Here is a 16,173-nt window from a genome sequence, read left to right as displayed (position 1 = left end):
AAGAAACTAAAAATTATTGAAATGATAGAAAATGGTGGTAAATTTATAACTCTAGGAAATGATTTTAAATTGGCCGAGTCTACAGTGTGATCAATTGTGCGACAAAAAAATAAAATTAAAAAGGCTGGTGAGAGTGTTACTCCAATTAGAGCGACGAAAATTTCACGAACCAGAAGATTTTTGATGACGGAAATGGAGAATTTATTAAGAAAATAAATAGAGGATATAAATTAAAACCACATGCCTATTGGTACTCAAATCATAATGAATAAATCACCTAGTTTTTGGAATCATTTAAAATCTCAACATGAAGGAGAAGAAGTATTTAAAGCAAGCAAAGGTTGGTTTGATCGGAGAATCAGCTGACAAATATCCAGTGGAGTTCCGTGAAATTGTAGAAAGGAGAAATTATCCACCAAATTTAATTTTTAATGTGAATGAGACTGGACTTTATTGGAAACGAATTACGTTTTATTTCCATAGAGGAAAAGACTGCTTCTGGATTTAAAGCATCCATGGACCGTCAAACTCTTATTCTCGGTGAAAATGTATGCCATTTTGACCAACCTTAAAAATATTTTAAGGTAGATCAATCGGGGTTTTATTTTTTTTAATCTCCAAATTTTCTGTGAAATAAACCATTTTTTCCGCTGGCACAGCTCAACGTAGCCCTGATGTAAGGTATTAAAATTATTGCTTAGCTCAGCAAATAATTTATTTTTCGATAGTAGTTCTCGTGCTAAGTCCATTTTAATTATCGTTATAACACTTTTTTAACCCTTTGCTTGCACGCTTTTTATGTAATTTTTATTTATGATAGTACAATCTATATGTTATGAATTTATATTTTGAAGACTCAGCATAAAAGTGCACATTTTTTTTGCTGTGGCAACAATTCTGCAGCGCAGTGGTGCCACCGGCAGTTGCGTGTTGATTGCGCGGCCGCCCGAGACGCTCGTTGCAGACGCCACTGCGCCGTTGAACTTTGTCAGTCGCCTCAGCCCCCTCTTCTTCCCGCAGGTGAGCCTCCGCTCTCGGGCGTAAACAGTCCACGTCACTGTACGGGCCGCCATTGGCCGTTTGGCCCTGCGCCGACTCTTTCTCCTACTACCCCCAGACGCCGCCATCTTTGTTCGTAAGCTACTATCTCACTCCCCGAATCGGTGTTCATCGGCGCCGGTTCGACTTCGATCCGACCGTTCGACAAATATTTCGGATCTTGGGAGTTATAAGTCAAGTGCCCCCTTGGTGCTGCGCCCCCTCTCAGCTGTTCGCTCTCCATATTTACTGATGCCATTGTGCGATGCGCTTCACACGTACCGGAGTCCCCTCCTCAGCTGTTTGCTCCCCGTATTTACTCATAATGTTGTGTGTCGGCTTTCAGACGTACAGGAGTCCAGTCGGTCAAACTTTCAAGCCGGAGTGTACCACCGACGCTTCGGAACGGCGGACTTCGATGCGGGAGAGAGTGACGGGAAAAAGATAACCCGAGTGCGCAGCGCCGCCGATTACATCTCGACATTTAGTCATCAAAATCCGACAAGATGATGACCGAGAGCAGGTTGAACTCGAACAATCACGTGAACAACGTCAGCCAAGTCAAAGGGTGAGATTCGCTCAAACAAATCAACAAACAAAAAAAAACTACCCCATACGTTACATTAAAATTTTAATTTACAGAGAAACCGATAAAGTGGAAGACATAGGATGGAAAGCGAAGTTAAAGATACCACCGAAGGACACCCGGATCAAAACGACAGTAAGTACTTAATATTAATAGTATTGTTACATATTTTATACAACTTTGTTTTATGTATCATATTAACATTATTCCATTTTTTTATGTCTATATACACCGATCTAGATGCGTAAAAATTATATTTATATAATATAAATATATAAATACGATAACATATCGTTTTGTTGTTTACGCACTTATCAATTTTATATACATTCGCTACTATGTACAACGTGTCGATTGCGGTTATTTTTTAAACCATTATTTGATATAACTATAATTACTTACACACTTTTTATAACATGTAATAATATAAGTTGAATGCAGCAGTAAAACGTTTATACTTGTAAAGATGGATTATACTCACAATATTATTGAATTTTCAGTACATGTGGACATTCTTTGATATGCTAAAAGCGTTATAATGGTTAAATACTGCCATTAAATATCATTCTACCAAATAATCCGCTTATGTGGGATTAACTAGGTTAAGGTTATGTAATTTAAGTATTAAAATATGCAGATGATTGTTTAACTGAACTACAAAATAATTAATTTTTATTGCATTAGGTTTTGAGAATATAAACATTTAATCAATAGGTCGTTTTATGCCCCTTGCAGCATACAACGGGCAATATTGCGAAAATTTCATGCAATGCAAAATATAAATAAAATAATAATAACTTTGATTTAAATGGAGTAATAAAAAAATTGGTACAAAGTTTTGACATTTTCTGGTGGGTTATAACAGCTAATGTGGGTCAAATTAAATTTATATTATATAATTAATGGCTTTGTCATGCTGAAAAAATTGTTGTGTTTTTTACGATCTCCATGTTTACAAAAAGACGTTTCGACTATTTAAGGGAAAATATTAGGTAATATTTTTTTCTTATAATACATACATTCATTCCATAAATGGCAACACAATAAACTTTAGTTTTTACGGGAAGATACTACAGAACCCATTATTGAGCATCAGAGTCTAAAATGGTCGATTTTCAGTCAAAAACAATTTCTAGTTCAAAAATTTTTTTTGTTTACTACCCGATTGTATACTACAGGCAATAGAATACTGTATGTGTTGTATACAGGCATAGTATTTACGATGTAGTTGTCAAGGTTAAATTGGCACACAAGTGTTTGTATTTCTGAATTAAATGTCAGTTTCAATCTAATAGGTCCAAGTCAAAAATTTGTTTCATTTTTCTATAATAACTTTGTTTTTTATTTGTTTCATATCAATTCCATACTGCATTATTAGTCATGCACTGCTTATATTTTCAGCAGTCTATTCTTTTTTACACGTTTTCTTCAAATTACATTTCACTAACAAAGAAAATTTTATAAATATTAATGTGCTATTACACTGTCATTGTTGTATAACCGAAGATGTACTTACTCCAAGACTTGTCACAAGTGAGTTGCAGGCGCAGGCGGTGAGATACTTTCCCTCTTGATCACTCGCGTGTTAATTGACGAGACTGAGTGAGAGATAAGAGCATGCGGTCACTTAACACGTGAGCGATCGAGAGTGAAAGTATCTCACCGCCCGCCCCTGATGAGTTGTTATTATTGCCTTATTTAATTTAGTCACCTATTTATAACTTGACCTATTTTTTTGTATTTACAAAGTCTGTTTATTTGAATTATAAGAAATCTTGAATCAGTTCAGTTAAATGAACCACTAGTTAGTAAAACCTGAAACTAGAACATGTAATAGAGAGAATTTGTATAAAAGGGAAAAGCGAGTGACATGAGATAGTGGTTGTCACATTAAACATTTTAATATGCTCGGTAAAAGGTTATGTTCTTGAATACACTACTGATTGATCATCCTCGTGTATATCTTGATAATCCTAGGTACCACCAGCTTTTATGTTGTATTATAATGTTAATAAAATGACAACGACAATGCAATTTATGATTGCTATACACCAAGAATCAATTATGAATTATATTGAATCTGATGTTCAATAACTAATGACTGCATAATATTGTAACATTGGAGAGATATAATTGTTATCTTTGGAGGGTATGGAGAGCAGTTTAGTAAATTTTATAATCTTGTCACCAGGTGTCATTAATTTTAAATCATTATATATGTAATTTAAGTGCTAAAATTATGATGTTTTACAGTAGGTCTTTGAGAGCTCAGGTAAATTGAAACTTACTAGTTCATAAGATAAAGTCGAATTGAAAGTAGTGGTATCGGTTGATGCTAATTTTTTTATTATGTATAATTTATCATTTACGATCATTCGTTAGTTATTATTATTTTCAATTTTAATATAAACTTCTAAAACTTCGATAGGACGTAACTGATACCAGAGGAAATGAATTTGAAGAGTTCTGTTTGAAACGCGAGCTGTTGATGGGGATTTTCGAAAAAGGCTGGGAAAAACCGTCGCCGATTCAAGAGGCCTCTATACCTATAGCTTTGAGCGGTAAAGATGTGTTAGCCAGGGCGAAAAACGGCACAGGAAAAACGGGAGCGTATTGCATACCGGTGTTAGAGCAAGTCGATCCCAAAAAAGATTGTATACAAGCTTTGGTGATAGTCCCGACAAGAGAATTAGCTTTGCAGACATCGCAGATATGTATAGAGCTAGCCAAGCATACCGACATACGAGTGATGGTGACGACGGGAGGCACAGATTTGAAAGATGACATAATGCGTATTTACCTTAAAGGTATAAAAAATCTAGTTTATTATTAGAGAATAGTACTTATACTTTGCATTAATATAAAGCAATTAATCCCCTTTCTTAAATTTCAGTTTTTTTAAATAAATAATTAAAATTGAGTTTTTTTACAGTTCAAGTAATAATAGCGACACCAGGAAGAATTTTAGACTTGATGGATAAACAAGTAGCGAGGACAGATCAATGTAGAATGTTAGTCTTAGACGAAGCAGACAAATTGCTTTCCCAAGATTTTAAGGGAATGCTTTCAATGATTATTTCGAGGTGTGTTTTTTTTTTTAGATTTTCCAATTTCTAGTCTAATTTCCATTAATATGTTAGCAGTATATTTATGAATGCAATATTATGCATTCATTTTAATATTTTAGATTTAATTTATTAAATATGTTTTAATGCAATTAAAGGTTACCAAGAGAACGACAGATATTATTGTTTTCGGCTACTTTCCCATTAAGTGTAAAACAGTTCATGGAGAAACACTTGAAGGACCCTTATGAAATTAATCTAATGGAAGAATTGACATTGAAAGGTGTTACGCAATATTATGCCTTTGTGCAAGAAAGACAAAAAGTCCATTGCCTAAATACTCTATTTTCGAAGGTATTTCATTTTTATTGCATGATATTTATTTAAGATAATTACAAAGCTAATAATACTTTTTTAATATCTTGTTATCCCATTAATGATAATGTTATCTTTCAATTAAAATAATTTTCTTTTAAATAATACATGTATCTTAGATTAGTTTTTGTTTATCAAATTAATGTAAGTAGATTTTTTCTTGATATAATAATTTTTTTTACATATTTATATTAGTTAAATTTTTATATATAATCATATCATGCAAACTTTATTTTCTTTATTACAGCTCCAAATAACTCAGTCTATTATATTCTGTAATTCTACCCAACGTGTAGAATTATTGGCAAAGAAAATTACCGAATTAGGGTATTGCTGTTATTACATCCACGCCAAGATGGCCCAAGCCCATCGTAACAGAGTTTTTCACGATTTCCGCTCGGGATTGTGTCGTAATTTGGTGTGTTCTGATCTATTCACTAGGGGTATTGATGTGCAAGCCGTTAATGTTGTGATAAACTTTGATTTTCCAAAAATGGCTGAGACTTATTTGCACAGAATCGGTAGATCTGGTCGATTTGGACACTTAGGTATTTATTCGATTTACTCATCTTTATCGCATTGATTATGTAACATGTATATATCTCTCTTGTTTTTGTCCCAAATAGGTATTGCAATTAATTTAATCACTTATGAAGATCGTTTAAATCTTCATCGTATCGAGCAAGAATTGGGAACTGAAATTAAACCTATACCTAAAAACATTGATCCGTCGTTATACGTCGCTCATCCCGAGGATCTATTGTTGGAAGACGGAAATGTCAGCAAGTAATCTACGTCCATGAAACATTTCGGTTGTAAATATAGTGTAACGACTAAATTTATTTTTTATTCATTTAGTGTTGAGTGACTCGAGTTTCAGTGAAAATTACTGTGTTAAAAAAAGTGAGGAAAAAACTAAAGTCATTGTTACGTATTGAATAAAAGTGTAGATTTTTATTTAAGTGATTTTGTAAATAATAAGTAGAACAATCAAACTTCTGAACCAATTAAAATAAAGTGTGCGCATATCACTACGTGTGCCAGTCGTAAAAAAATCGGGATATTCAAACGAGAAAGGAGGAATTGCCCAAAGCTAGGAATATTCCGTTTTAATAGCGAGTAAGGACTTGGAATTATTGGATTTTTTTACAAATCGTCTGAAATGCGTCGCCTGATGGTATCAGGCTAAGAAAAAACAATCTAATGATTTGGTCGATCTATTTGTAAAATTATTTTTATAGTGAACGGTAAATAAACAACTGAAGAGAATTGAGATTTATGTATTCATTTTTTTGCACAATTATTTATATGACTTTTCATTTCGTAGGTGAGAATTCTGAGGATAAAAGATAACATCAAAAATTGGATCTCCCTCAGTATTTTCATCTACCGTTTGTTTTTCAGGCTTAATTTTTATTTTGTCGTATATATAAATTTCAATTCTCAGTTTTCTATTATGAACTATTACATTTAAAAGATGCCGAGTGAGAAGGTATTTGTGAGAAAAAGGAACTTAAACCAATGTTAAATATTTTTTCATCCAACGGATGAAGCAAACTATTTTTCAAATTTAGAGTGAAATACCATTTGTACATAGTTTATTATTATTATTATAATATATATATATATATATATATATAGAAAAAAGTGATATATTTTTATTAGGGTCTGTAAAAGATAAAGATCTTATAAAAAGAAAAAAATTATATTTTGTCTATTGCTGATTCGCCAGAGTTGTCATTTAAAATCAAACTTTCACATTTTAATGCTTATATGTAAATCTTATTTTTGTTTCTTTTTATACATATAACATTATGAAGTCTATTATGTATTATTATTTTCATTATTGTTTTCTTAATATGTTTTAACATCGTCAATACTATGTTTGCATGAAGCTGGTATCTGTCAAGCGAATAATAAAATGAGAGCTTATACAAACATATGTATTAAAGTTACTGCACTCTGGTTACGTGCATATGTGTATGTATGTAATTATGAGATCATGCATGAACGTGTATTCCCAAGCATGTCAACACACGGTTCAATCGCGATTATATGCATGGCAGTTAGAGATCCAATTGTTAGTCTCGAGATTAATAAATTAGCTTAAAGTTCTTGAGATTTTTAACCACCGTAGCACAGTATTACTTGAAAAAGTAACATCAAATAATTTTGGTATGCTGTGTGATTTAGCTAACTAAATCAATATTCACGGTTCCTGAAATACCGTGGTACTGAACGTATCGAATTGATAGCTTTGATTAAATCAAAATATTAAATCAAGTAGCATCTTATGGAGCTATCGCTATGGGTAATATTTTGAGCCATTTGAACATCTTATAATGGCAGTCAAAGGGGGGGGAAGTAAATTTTTTTTTTCGGGATTTCAAGTGAAGAGCATTACTTTTTTGTTAATAGAAGTGTTTTTGATTACCTGTGATACAAAATGTAGTACTTTTTTTTTAATATCACATGTATGTGCATTTTTGAAATGTTCTCTATAGTAAACTCATATTATTTTTAAGTATGTCGACTGATAATTTTTTTTTGTAATTTTACACATTTTATCTTTGCATCAATTACTGCTGTTTTTGAAATGAATGTTTTGTAGATTAATTGATTTAGTCTGAAAATTGACAAAATATGTGTTGTTAATGGTGCTTTTGAACAAGGATTGCGCGCGTATGTATAGTATTATTTATGCATTTGAGACTCATAGATGAAATACTTTAAAATGTAAATTATTTCAGCTTTAAAATGTTAAATTGTTTTAACAGCCAGTGTTCTATATAATTATTGTCGAAGGGTTTACTATAAATTCCATTTCGTTTAATTTATTATATGTTCTTATAATTTTCATATTATGAATATAATGTATTTATGTGGTTGATTGTGAACTTCTACTTTCCCTTTATTTTTAGGTTGATCTCTGTTTACTTTATTTTCACAATATAACTTTAAAATAAATATGAATCGTTGCTCTTCACGACCAAACAAGATGTTTTATTTTTGTCCCTTAATTTTTGCGCCGTTGTGTTTTATCAATTTTATTATATTTTATTTTTATGTAGGTATGGAGAGATGCCAGCCAGCAAGTTAATAGAATAATTTTCACAAAATGCAAATGCAATTTATACAAGAGGGGAACGATGAAACTTGGCCGTCGTTTCTGTGCGCTTTTTACCCCATCCTCAATCTGAGAATGCTTCCTCGGATCTTAATTGTGACTGCTGCCAGATCTGAGTTTTCCATTACAAGATCCTCTAACACTACTAATTGCGCAAACATTGAAAAGTTTGCTAATTAAAAATAATATGGTGGCTGATTATTGTATAAAATTAAAATGTGACATTGAAGAGATGTGAATTTTTGTATTTATGGCCAAGTGATATTACAATAAGCCCCATTTACATCTGTAATTGCACGCTGGCTACCTAGCATTTGCAATTCGTACTTTTGTAATACTGGTGATGTGAGTTTGTTGGTGTCGAGCTGTGGTACTTGGGATTATGAGGATGGTATTGCATTCAACTTTTATTATAATGTGTTACAGATTAGTATGTGGAGTTTTATATTACTCTATTGTATGTATATGTTTCACATTATGTATTTGAATAGGATGTTATTAAAAATTAATAACATGGAAAATAGTGTACAACCAATAAATTATTGGTATTTATAACTAGTATTAGTATATAAGTATTATTATTTTGGCAGATATGGAAATCTATCTACAAGACTTAATAAAATAATTTGTTAGTTGGCAAGGCTGTGCTCGAAAATCAGATGTTATTCCCGTGCTGTTCAAACCCAAACCTAACCTAAACGAAGTAAACCATCGTACCGTTATTGTATTCGTTTTGGTTTGATTTGGGTTTGAACAGTAAATGACCGTTTTTCAACTCAAATTTGAGCGTGGCACCGTGTAAACAAGTACCATAATTTCTTTATTATTTAATTACTTAATATATTTGCAAGGGAAAGTTTTCAATAAATTTAATGAAAATTTATTAAAATTACGAGTTGTTATAACCCATATACATATTGTATGCTGTTTAGTATGAGAGTGGAATAAGTCGAAAATCTTTATATCTTTGTATTTTACAATATTTTTAGAATAATTAAAATTTTATTGAAGATAATAAAGAAAATCTCATTTTGAATGTTTGTTTAAAACGAAATTCAGAATTTGTTAATTTTAATAGTGAAACAAGCCACTTCTTTTTAGTGGTAATTTTGATTATTGCAAATATATGTAATATATGTGGCTGATTTTGTGCATCTTATTACAGCAACATATGGGATAACTTACAAACACATGTTCAGTCCTAAGTCAAAATTAATGAAAATAACATTGTCGTCTGTTAACAATATACTAATAAGTAATAATCTATTTTTAACATCTGGACATTCATTTTTGCATAACAAGGTTGTTAAGATGGTAATATGAAAGGCAACTTATTTATTTGTTCTTGTAATTTCAGTGCTGCAAAAAAGCCTATTTACTGTAAATCAGTGATTCGAAACGATTTTTTAAACAAAGAATCGATACTAAAGATTCGCCAATATTTCATAATCATTTTAAAACATGATATAGGAATTCTATTTTGGAAGAAAAATATTACACTAACATATTATAATTCATAAATAGATATACTTATATTGTTATTCTGTAAATAAATGTGTATATCTTTTTTAATTTTTTCCAACATATTCAATGATTTAAATTTTTATAAGTTAGGGAAAAATTTGTTTACTACTTATGAAAGGTGGGATATGTTAATTTAGATAATAAAACTATCATTATTTTACAAGGTAATCGTAAAAGTTTACTAGTACTGAAAATATAGTTTTACTGTACAATGTATGACCGTACAACTCGAGATCATTTAACGCTGGATTTCGCAGTTTCCCGGAGATATTTCCGCCATATCTTTTGCCATCTGATCTGTATATATTTATTTAACTCTTACTAATTTGTTTGCTATTTTAAAATAATCAATTATTGCCAAATTCAAGCTAAAGCGCACGTGTCACTTAACCCATAGCAGTGAAGTCAGCAATGCGTGTACCTAGTAGCGTTTCGTGTTGCGCAGTGAATTCTGCGTCTGTTCAAAGCGTTTCTTTGCCAAATTATCTTCATGCTGGACTTCTTGCAGGTTTCTGAGTGTCAGTAAAAATGACCGTTGTTAATTTTCAGATTTTTTCTATTGATTTTCCATACTTAGACAAATATATTGTACGAAATTAAGTTATGGTTTCGGTCTGATATTTTTACCAAAATTGAATGTTCGGTAGATAGTTTTATAGTTTGCAAGGTTAACATAATTTTTGACGATATTTTATGCTTAAATAATTCTATCACAGTTGTTTTCGTAACACAAAGGAGCGACACTAGATTTTAATTATTGATTTTTCGATTTTTCGCCGAAACGCGCAGCCATTATTGTTTTCAATTGGCCGTACGTTCAGATGAATTGTCGTGCCGCTGTAAAGTCGTAAATTATTTTATTCACAAGCTGAACGAACGAGTTTTCCTCGGTCCAGTTTTTCCGGTAATAAACGCGGCCGTGGCGGAAAATCACCCGGCGAAGAAAAACGGCACCGACCGATAATAATTATTGTTTTATACTGGAAAATTGCAAAGTTATCGCCGCCATTATTGGAGCACCGAGGTGTGTGTCATTAATTTTGTGATTAATTATTTTGCGGAGCTTAACGGTGAGTTTTTGTAATTATTTTTGTCACTAATTACAATCTAGAACAAATATTTATTAAATATTTCATTGATCTATTCAACATTTTGCAATATACTTAATTAAGTATGCTTCAAAAATGTTGTGATTACTATAAACTTATTAATAAATTAGGATCAGTTTTAATCAAAATCTGATGATATTCGTTTTTATGATGTCTTTATTTTGATTTTTATTTCAGTTTTCATGAGTGGACATTTATTTTGGCATTACCCGTCCGAAAGTATTTAAAATACCGTATATGCTCAATATTTATTTTTAGCGGGTAAGTGGTTTTGCCCTTTAATTTTCAGCCTCCACGTGCCGTTCATAAAACATATTTTCATATTTTTCGTAGGCGCGACTTGAAAAATAAAATAAAACGTCATTCGGACACGGACGGATTCAGTTTGAGCATTTTCACGAAAATTAGCTCATATAGGTGTCGGTAATTTATATGAATTTTGATTTAAAAAGGTATGTCTAGCCACGAAGTACAAAACATCACTTACGATAGTGACACTGATGTAACGGCGGCGTTACTTATTTTTTGTTAAAAACGGACAGAAATAATTATCTTTAAGTGTTTAATTTTAAATACTTTATTACTAAATTTTTGAAAAATACACCTTATGCTTTTAAGAGTAATTCTTATTGATAGTAATCCGAAATCTCTTGTGAAGACCGTTTGTCCAAATAATCTGAAATTTGCATAATTTACAATAATGAACAGAAACGTTGAATGTGTTTTTTACTATTAAAAACACTCACTCACAAATAATTAAGCCAAATTACATTGCTACTAAATGGGTGTTTTCAACAGTAGGAACAATCAAGGCAATGTTAAGAACCAAATTAAAATAATATGTATTTTTTAAATTGCAATAAATGTGCAGTTTGTTTAAATATTTTTTTTGTAATTTATGTTTATTGTGATTTATTTTAATTATTCAATATTATTTTATTTATGAACTTTTCGAATATATTATAATAGCCTCATTGCAATAATTTGAGCCAAGTTCACTTAAAGTTGTATAATTGTATTAATGTATAAACAATTTTCGCTAAATCTTCCCGTTTCTGTGTCCGAAGGATCCAGTCGTCTTCAAAGTGGGTTGAACTCTTGATTACGGATTGGTTAACGTGAAGAGATTTATTTATTAATTAGAGAGCTTATATTTTTGATGATAGTGCTGGGAGCGCGTCTCAAGCGAAGTTTATTTGGACGTTGAGCATTCGTCTTTATACACATGGTCAGCCCGAGGAGGTTCAGTGCTCGCCCTCTTTTTCTTGCCACAGTCAATTACGAAAATTGTGAGTATAATTGAATTTGTTGCTCATTGACCGTTTTTTATTATACTTTTAAATAGATAGATGCCCTTTAATTTGACAATTATTTTTTTTACATTGCGGGCTTAGTGACTGCGCATCAGATAATTTAGGTTAAATACGTTAAGAAGTATTTATTATATTTGCATTCAATATTCCAGAAGAGCCTTAAAGACTGAAACAAGGAAAAAGTTTATGTTGATATAATTTAGCCCATAAAGCCTTTCGGGGCTCGCTAAAAATCCTTTGATTACATATATTTTAGGTGTTGGCCAACCACGTAATGTGGATCGGTTGTATAGATACTCCACTCACATTCTTTAATTTTTTATTATTAAATAATAGATATACAATAGATAGTTTCGTTTGGATATTGAATGTTCTTTATAATTTCACTACCGATGTGTACTCTTATTGCAGACTACATATAATTCAGCTTCACAACACAACACAACAGGAGCATAGCGATATCAATCAAAACTGGTTCGCAACAATCATCTTTTAGGGATTATCTCAAACCGTCTGGCATCATAGAAAAGCACGTATGGGTCGGGCGCAATAGAAAGGAATAGAACAGGCACAAAAAAGCAATAATAAAAATAAATCCAAGCGGGATATTGCGATATCATCGTTTTTCCAATATACTTCAATATAAGAGAGAGAGAGAGAGATAGTAAGCGTCTCACTGCCGGGTATTTATTGGTTTGATTGGCGAAACACGAGAGCGGAGACAATGCGACGTCTCGCGAATCAGTGCCGGCTCGTTAGTGATTTTCATCTAAACTCTATTTAGTGAAATTGCTTGTTACGAACGACTCGCATACAATTCGCTCGCTCCGAAGTCGGTGTTTGAATTCTGAATTCCTCGCCGAATCGAAAACAATATTCGATTATTAGAGTCCTCTTTCGGTTCGTGCGCATTAAAATTCCGCGACGGAATTCGACATTCGAAACAATGCGTGTTCGCAGCAGCGCTAATTAAATATGACGAGATTGTTTCGGTGTTTTGCGTTTTTGGAATTTTGTAGCTCAAATTCTGGAATTTTTAGCCGTTGCTGGAATTTTAATGTTCTATTGTGTGACTGTGCATAATTGATTCAGAACTTCGATCGAACGACCACGTTTTACCTTGTTGCGTGGAGTTAAATAATATAATTTTTATACTACTGAGAAACCTTGTAATAGCGCACGAAACTATAATGCGGGGAAAATAGAGCTGGTGTCCAGGATCATTGAGAGCAATTGCTGTATTTATGTATTTAGTATGACATTTTATTTCTTTGTGTGGATGTGAACTTCTGTCTGTCGTGTATTTATGTGTGTTTCTAAAATGCTTATAAATATTCTGTTATTTATATATCACTTATTAGGAAAAGCATTATATTGTTATTAATTTCCTTTGCCGTATACAAATTTATGATTGTTGTAAACATCCACTGGCGGGGAATTAATATATTATTTTTGAGGCATTTTTCAGTCGTCCACGCTGATTGTATCCGAGAGATCAGGCAAATCTAAGAAAACCTGATTGAAATTCATTATTAAATTATATGATTTTATTCGATTACACGGCTTTTCATCAAGCTTTTTTAACGGACGCGTTGGCGCGCAGATTTTCGCAGAAAAACCTGTATGTTTTTGCACTGTATGCCTGTATGTTGTAGCTCGCAGCAGTGAAAAAAACCCACCGTCAGTATATCGGCAAACAAAGGCCCAATTAAAACATTTCCCGTTTCCCCTTTGTAAAGAAAAAGGACATTTTTGTGCTGCATTTTTATTGTCGTGTACTATTCGAGATCGCGAACACAGCTGGCGCAAACCGCAAATCCGATTCATCGCGTCTAATACACCGGAAGTATTCACGGCAACAGTTTTGTGCCGCTTGAGTTGTATTCCACAATATTTCATCACACGCTGACCGCGGAAGCTTCGACACAATACATTTTTTGATTGATTTAAAAAATATATCGTGCTGTCAAAAATGCCAATTCATTATTCTGTACGCGAATATTTTTTATTGTGTATTGTATATTTAACTCAGCTTATTACAGTATAACATAGAGATGTTAAGTAATTAAAAATAAAAATGTTGAGTCATCAATTCCTATAAGGCGCAATTCAGAAATGATACGAACCGAATTAAGTAGATACGCATGGGTTCAAAATCAAGCGTATGTTTTGAATTTATTTTACGCTGTATGGTTTATTTTTATTATAAATCTTCCGTTGCAATATGACAGGCGTTAGCCCAATGCATTACAGTAGGGTAAATATAATCAGAAAGTAAATAGTAAGGCACCATACTGAATTCAAATTCTGTTAATCAATATATTTTATTATTTGTACAATATTATTACAGCTTACAAGCACGACTTAGCTTGATTTTCTTTAATTATTCATCACGATATTCATCTGTAAGCTTAGGAAAATCTAGGAAAATATATTCTGTGATGATGAGGTGGAATTATAATTATAAAACAATTGCTGAATATGATCTCCCAGACGTGACAGAAATAAATTATCATCCATATGGGATTTGAACAGTGTTGGTTATTCTTATTTCGATGTATGTACATATGTGTGATTCATTTTTACGAATAATAGGCGTTCTAAGTTGCTCTGGAAGAAACTGGGTGATTTAGTTAGTCGTAGAAATATTGCAAGCAGATATTTTATAATCCTTCAACGATTAACTTTTATATACGCTATTATATTTTTTCTTAGAATGATCTGGATGGGTTCTAGAGTTCAAAACGTCTTGTGGTATCCTTTATCAATTTCATATTCCCTGGGTAAAAAAATCACAGCGTCATAGAAATTAATTAGATTCATGGACATCATAGATTTCTAGGAAATGTTAATCTGAAGTGATTGACTGAATATTAATTAAAATTATGATAAAAACGGCTTTAAAAATAGGGTAATATATGAAGGAAAAAATGAAGGCACGTCTGAATTATTTATATAAACTAGTTATTACCTATAAGATTTTTTAAAGTAACAACTTATATTAAATACTGATAGTTTAATTAATACATACTTACTTTTTAACGTGTTATATGTATATTATCTACATATTATGTAGTTGAATATAAAAAAATGTTAATTTTTAAAAGTTTGGATGCCTCTGGCAGCGATTCTAGACGTTATGTATGTTTTCGTCTGCTTAACCGAACCCCTTGTCGGCGCATCTCAGGGGCCTCAGCTGGGAATGCAAGTAATTACTGCGATATATCTTGGAAGTAATTTGTAAGCATGCTGAAAATTCGCATCGAAAGTGTGCTGAAAATAAGTAGAACCTCCTGCGGAAATATATAGCTAAACATACCATCCACGTATGCTTATAACGTTATAACACTATCCTACATTTTATTGCTTCGTACTTTTCGTATACGAAGTATAGAGTCGATGTTTTGAATTAATATTTAAAAAAAAATATTATATACTAATATATAATAGAATTAGCAATGTAGGATCGAAGTTTTAGGTACATGTGTGCGGAGATATACTTTTGTATTTGGCATCGACCATTCCTTGGCTTTGTATACTGCTGATGAGAAGTAAATTTTCTTGGAAAATCAAAGATAAATAAAGCAATTAACAAGCTTTAAGCTCCTTGCGATAAATTTCGTCGCAACTGTAACGGATGATCCCGACGTACTTATATTTTAATCTTTCCTTCACTATGACTTGTACGTTTTGTATTTTTTTATAAATCTAATAAAATATTTTATTTTTGGTATGCCTTCGCGATACACTTAAATTTTAAATAATATAGTTACAATACATATATAAGTTTTTATCGAAATAATATTTTTATAATATGCTTAGGAATAAATCCTAAACATATTATATTTATGGTATCATAAAAGCTTTCAACTATTTATTACTTTGAGTCAATTTGCTCTCTATAAAAGCATATTTTTTTACTAATACTCAAATTTACAAATGTATATGTCTATATGATAACAAAACATTTAAATAAGTATAAATATTTTTAATGTACTGAAATACAAAGCTTTCAATATCTCAAAACAGCTCATAT

At 31.7% G+C, this 16,173-nt stretch overlaps 1 protein-coding gene and 1 long non-coding RNA gene across 2 annotated transcripts in view; one reads left to right on the top strand and one right to left on the bottom strand.

Annotated features, from left to right (window-relative positions):
- The first annotated feature begins 921 nt into the window (after positions 1-921).
- On the top strand, positions 922-6,572 carry me31B (ATP-dependent RNA helicase me31b). Its single transcript, XM_088194429.1, has 8 exons — positions 922-1,020; positions 1,385-1,606; positions 1,681-1,759; positions 4,053-4,431; positions 4,557-4,707; positions 4,848-5,043; positions 5,312-5,612; positions 5,691-6,572. Exons 2-8 carry the CDS (start codon positions 1,545-1,547, stop codon positions 5,852-5,854), a joined length of 1,332 nt encoding a protein of 443 aa, XP_088050555.1. The 5' UTR covers positions 922-1,020; positions 1,385-1,544; the 3' UTR covers positions 5,855-6,572.
- A 787-nt stretch (positions 6,573-7,359) lies between these two features.
- The window catches only part of LOC148230820 (uncharacterized), a 57,592-nt gene continuing 48,778 nt past the window's right edge, over positions 7,360-16,173 (bottom strand). Inside the window, exon 2 of the long non-coding RNA XR_015810953.1 lies at positions 7,360-13,373. This is a non-coding gene — a long non-coding RNA (uncharacterized LOC148230820). The remainder of the gene's footprint in view (positions 13,374-16,173) is intronic.

The sequence above is a fragment of the Plectrocnemia conspersa genome, unplaced genomic scaffold (assembly GCF_051122295.1).
Source record: "Plectrocnemia conspersa isolate PC_06_02 unplaced genomic scaffold, ASM5112229v1 ptg000010l, whole genome shotgun sequence".
In the NCBI taxonomy this organism is placed as follows: Eukaryota; Metazoa; Arthropoda; class Insecta; order Trichoptera; family Polycentropodidae; genus Plectrocnemia; species Plectrocnemia conspersa.
This window is presented reverse-complemented; position numbering and strand designations above follow the sequence as displayed.